The following is a 6,000-nucleotide window of genomic DNA, read 5'->3' on the forward strand; positions in this document are numbered from 1 at the left end:
CCATTACTTACAAGAGGTGTTTGCATGACATTTCCAATTGACTGCTTTGAAGCCATGGCCATTTTGACATTAGTGACTTTTTCTTTTTACCCTAAAAATCAAACAGTTTAACAATCAGCTAATTTTTTAATTATGGGGAAATATGAGCAGCAGACACCCATGTCCTCCCCATGCTACCTGTGGAGAAACCATGAAGCCATCCCAGACTTTCCCCTATAGTCACCAAATCCACGTCTCCACTGTTGTGATATATACATGTGTTGTGATTATATTTTTTAAATTCTGGATTTTTGGTGCTTTTCAGTTTAGTTATTTTTGGAGGGCAGGAATTAAGCAAGCTGGAAAACAATACATTAATAAATCTTTTGAATATTTTTTAAAGATGTGAGCTCATCTACTTTAGTATGACACTAAAGGAATGTTCTGGTACTTTTTCCAGGTCAAATGGAGCTTTCACAGAACGCTGGTCATCTGATGACACCACCCATTTCTCCAGCCATGGCAAGCCGAGGAAGTGTCATTAACCAAGGACCAATGGCAGGGAGGCCCCCAAGTGTGGGCCCAGTACTGTCAGCTCCATCACACTGCTCCACATACCCAGAGCCCGTTTATCCTACTCTCCCTCAAGCCAACCATGACTTTTATAGCACCAGCTCTAACTACCAGACTGTGTTTAGGGCACAGCCCCACCCCACATCAGGACTCTATCCTCATCACACCGAGCATGGTCGATGCATGGCTTGGACTGAACAGCAGCTTTCAAGAGACTTCTTCAGTGGCAGCTGTGCGGGGTCTCCATATAACTCCCGGCCACCGTCTAGCTATGGCCCATCCCTGCAAGCCCAGAATTCACACAATATGCAGTTTTTAAATACAGGAAGCTTCAATTTCTTGAGCAACACAGGAGCTGCCAGCTGCCAAGGAGCAACACTGCCTCCTAATTCACCAAATGGTATTGATATTTAAAAGAATTTTTCTTGGTTTTTGAGATGGCAATGAGGCAAAATCAGACATTGCGTTCCACCTCTGCTGACTAGCATATCCTTTCACTTAAGGCTTCCAAAGATCATGGAATCTTAGACATTTGGAGCTGACTTCTGTCACATACATATATATTTCCTAATTTTTGTGGCTTTCCTCAAGTTGCCCTTCTTCTTTTTTTTTTTTTTGAGACAGGGTCTTGCGCTATAGCCCATGCTGGAGTTCTTGGCAGGATCATGATTCACTGCAGCCTCAAACCCCTAGCTCAAGCAATCCTCCTATCTCAGCTTCCCAAGTAGCTGGGACTACAGGCATGCATCACCATCCCTGTCTAAATTTTAAATTTTTTCTAGAGACAAAGTCTCACTATGTTTGCCCAGGCTGGTCTCAAACTACCGACTTTAGGCAGTCCTCTCTCCTTGGCTTCCTAAAATGCTGAGGTGCCTCCCAAAGGTGTGAGCCACCATCCCTGGCCTAAAGCTGTCCTCCTAAATGCCGCATATGTTAAAAAAAAAAAGATAGTTAAATCATATGTTTGAGACCTACCTTAATAGCCCCAAAGAAGAATTTTCTGTCTTTTGAAAACATTTTTAGTAGATAATATTTCTTCCTGATAACTAAAAGCAGATTTTAAAGATTGGGACCAAAACAGACCAATAAAAATTGGAAGTTAAGGGAACTAGAGAGACATGTGACCTTGAGTCACCAAAATAGGCTTTGTGTGTAGGCTTCTTTGGGGTCTTTCTCCTAAGCGTAGGCCAGTCTTTGTCTCCCCTAAACATGCATCTATACATGAAAGTAGTATTTTTGTGACAGATGATAGTGCTTTTTTCTTTCTTCATAGGTAGATCTTGTTAATTTAGATAAGGGAAATCTGACAGAAGTGCAATCTGGTCTTAAAGTTAATACAATTCTTATGTATTAAATTATGTATTATACTATAATTATTGTATTAAATTATGTATGATGCTACAATTCTTATATATTAAAAAACACAAAAAGCACAGAAAACCTTACCCATATACAAGCACAAATCCAGTTCTGTAGCATGTATAGATACACATGTAATACTTACAGTTTGATATCTTTAGGACATCACCTAATTACTTTGTCACTTTTTTCCTTCCTGAAAGTTCTTTGTAGTAAGTTAACAGCAAATTCTCAACATTTTCTGTTACAGGATACTATGGAAGCAACATAAACTACCCAGAGTCTCACAGGCTCGGATCAATGGTGAATCAGCACGTTTCTGTCATCAGCAGCGTTCGCTCACTGCCCCCCTACAGTGACATCCACGATCCACTTAACATTTTAGATGACAGTGGTAGAAAACAGACCAGCTCGTTTTACACAGACACATCATCTCCAGTTGCATGTCGAACTCCAGTTCTAGGTAAATTATTTTAGTAGTTCTTGAAAACATTTTAAGAAGTCGTTAACCTCAGGTATGCAACATTACTTGAGGGAGATCTGCTGAGGTGAACTGAGCAAGCATGTTCCCAGGGTTGATTTATTACTTTGGATCTAAAGTTATATTTTTTGTATCTGACTACACAGTTAGTAACAGTTTTTCATTTCTTATTCTGTATATCTCTATTATGCAACCTACTTCTAGATCTGTTACTTTTTACAAAAAAATAGCTGGTATCTATTAAGTATGCAAAAAATTAATATGACCTGTCAAATGCAGTCTAAAACTGTAAGTTTTAAAAGGGCAGTAATAATATCTTTTTCTCACTCTTGATTAGTGTTGGACCCAGTTGTAGTGCCAAGAGATATCTTTAGGCATCATGATCTCCATCAGTATCCAAAAATCACTCCAAGATTTAAAAAAACTGGTGTGTTGTGATGGGTGCTACTAGCATTTTCTCATTCTTATGTAAAATGTGATTCAACACCTCTGTAGAAAATGTTGCTATTTTTATTGCTCTCTAACATATCATGTAAGTAAAAATAAGAAAAACGTGTGCTTGCCATGAAGCCTCCTGCAATCTTCTTCCAACCAGGTTACATTTTTTAATCATCATCTATGAAGAAATTCTGCAATAATAATTAGTATGTTATTAGTAATAACATAGATTTAGTCACTAGATTTAGTTTCTAAAAATGCTAATAAGATTTCACAGGGCAAGTATATATTCACTAAGTATCAAGGCAGAGTGTTAATATTTACATGAGATGGTTACAATCTTCCAATGAAATTGATTTCAGACTAGCGTAAGTAGAGGGCATTGACACACAACCAGAGCATAAGGGAAAATGAAATCAATTTCATCTCTCCTCACTCAGTGTACCTTTCCAATAATTCAATAGGAAGTACTCCTTCTCTTCCTGTCACTGTCACACATGCTCCCTGAGCAGAATCTAGCAGCTCATCTTCTGCTATCTGCAAATGGTCATTGCTTCTAGGTTACTCTAATGAAGCAGAAAATTCCACTTCAGGAAGTTTTCTCACCATGAGACTAAAATGTACTGTGTTGCTATTGTTACTATTAGTTCTGTTTACTTGAAGAGATAGTGGAAGCTTTGACGAAACATAGGTTAAGAGTAGGGTGGAGTCTAAGCTTTAGTTTATCAGAGCTGACTTACAAGTAGATTGCAAATTGTGCTGCAGGGTAAAATGAGGGGATAGAATAAGTGGATAAGTAGTGCAAGGAGAATTGAGTTCAACTGTTTCTTAATTATAAAGCTTGGACGGAGAGCATGTCATGTCAGCAATAAGAAGGCAGCAACCATATATGAGGGAAATACAGAGCTAGTGAGTCAGTTAGTGAATTTTATTGAGAACCTACTAGGAGCCAGACTCCATTCTAGATGTGAGGATATAGTGGTGATCAGGCCATAGTTCTTGCCTGTAAGAAGTTTACATTCTAGTAGAGGGACAGTAAGGCAATAAATATATGAGCAAGTGCATTAAAAAGATAATGCCAAGTACTCTGAACCTGATTAAATAGCGTAAAATGACAGATAGTAAAGGAGGAGCTGCTTTTGGTAGGACAGCTGAGAAAGGAATCCTGAGGCAGAAACATTTGAGTTGAAATCTGAGTGATGAGAAGGAGGCAAAGATGTGAAGATCTGAGGGAGGAGTTCCAGGCAGAAGAAACAGTGAATGCAGAACCGCTGAAATCAGAATAAGTTTGAAAAAATCAATGGGCAGAGAGCAGGCCAGTGTGTCTTAAGCTTGTTGAATGAAGGAGAGAGTAGAGCGAAATAAATAAAAAATCAGGGGCCCATCTACATAGGGTAAGATGCTTGGATCATGTTCCAAGGGTATGGGAAGCCACTATGGCATTTGAGATGAGTGAAAGTTTCATCTACTCTTCAGCAATACCATTCTGGCTGCTCTCAGGAGGGTGAGTGGGTGAGACAAAGGTGGAGATCATGGGACCAGTCAGGAGGCTGCTGTGTTGGTCCAGGAGAGAAAAGATGGTGGTTTGAACTACAACCATGAAAGTGCAGATGGAAAGAGGAGGTAGATTGGGGAATATATATTGGTGGTAGCACTTAAGTTGAAATTGAGTTTTCTTTGTTAAATACGTAGAGCAAATAATTTCTGGGAGACTAGCAAGTGGGAATAAATGGAAGAAAAGATGATTGCTCTGGTAAACCATACAGACTCAAATTTAGAATAGGTTTGTGTGCTAAGTGCAAAAATAAATACAGGGAATTAAAATGAGTGGCATTTGCAGAGAAAAGAAAATGTCAATCAATTTTCAGTTGCTGATTATATTTTCCCTTACAGCTTCCAGTTTGCAAACCCCAATTCCTTCTTCCTCATCCCAGTGTATGTATGGAACTTCCAACCAGTATCCAGCTCAAGAAACCCTGGACTCCCATGGAACAAGCAGTAGAGAATTGGTGTCTTCTTTACCACCTATCAACACTGTGTTCATGGGAACAGCAGCTGGAGGCACTTAAACCACCAATGTGGGAGGGGGTGCTAAAACTTTAAAAAAAATCTCTACTGTGCAAATATCATTATTCACTCAGACTTCCACAAGAGTAAAGAAAAATGAATATGCAGTGGCTGACATTGTTATTAAGTCACTGGTACTATGGACAACTCCATAGTGAATGGAGATACTTGCAGAGTTTGTCATGCACACTAAGAGTTTAAAATGTGAGCTCATTATTAATCATAGTTTCAAAATTATCAGATAAAACCAGTGAAGATTTGAAGATGCAAACATTTCAGCTATGAAGATTTATATTTCATTTTCTAATTTATTTAATATCTGTGTGACTTTTTATCTTTGGTTTCTTTTAAAAAGTATATTTAATGCCTTTACAATACCTTTAATTTATTAGGATCTCAGAATCATTGTTTACTATCCCTTATTTGACAAAAAGTCAAATGTGTATGTTCTACCTCTAATGGAAATGTTTACAAGGTCAAGACTTAATTCAATTCAGCCAAGACCAAAGTTGCTTGACTTTCAATTCCTGTGCATTAGTGTGATGATTTCTGTCACATAGCAGCATTCCGATTCTATGTAACTGAATGGAGATGATAAGTGCTTTCCTCTCTTTATTTAAAAAAGATTAAAAAGAAATAAACGAAATAATGTATGGAAATACTTTCAAAGGCTTGGTGCTCTTGAGGCTGGTACTGTTTCTGAAGAATGCTGGGGATTTACTCTTTAATCTCAGCTCCTTTCGATATGATATTAAGGAGTAAAGTAGTTTGGTTAAACACTATAATTTAAAAACATTTGCATATCATATCCATTCCTGTACATATAAAGAAATTGTGAATTGTAGACTATTTGAACCTTTTCAGAGTTAGAAGCAGTCTTTTACCAAGTACTTTCTTATACATTGAAAGTAAATGAGTGTTCAGGGATTAGCTAGATGAAAGCCTAATTCAGAAGTGAAGGAATCGTTACATATAAATTAATACAATTTGATAACACTATCTTTCTAGCTCTGTTTCTTTTTCTTTTCCATATGTCTTCACTGAAAGGTCTGTTGTAAAGTTCCTGGCCTGTGGTAGGAGACTTCCATAAACTTTACAGGTTT

The 6,000-nt window shown here is 37.9% G+C and overlaps 1 protein-coding gene across 1 annotated transcript in view; it reads left to right on the forward strand.

The window, feature by feature from the left end:
• Positions 1-5,546, forward strand: part of RFX6 (regulatory factor X6) — a 55,286-nt gene extending 49,740 nt beyond the window's left edge. Inside the window, exons 17-19 of the mRNA XM_003255616.2 lie at positions 440-952; positions 2,162-2,374; positions 4,724-5,546. Of these exons, the coding sequence (XP_003255664.2) occupies positions 440-952; positions 2,162-2,374; positions 4,724-4,899 (902 nt within the window). The 3' untranslated portion in view covers positions 4,900-5,546. The remainder of the gene's footprint in view (positions 1-439; positions 953-2,161; positions 2,375-4,723) is intronic.
• The last annotated feature ends 454 nt before the right edge of the window (positions 5,547-6,000 follow it).

The sequence above is a fragment of the Nomascus leucogenys genome, chromosome 3, assembly GCF_006542625.1.
Source record: "Nomascus leucogenys isolate Asia chromosome 3, Asia_NLE_v1, whole genome shotgun sequence".
Taxonomy (NCBI): Eukaryota; Metazoa; Chordata; class Mammalia; order Primates; family Hylobatidae; genus Nomascus; species Nomascus leucogenys.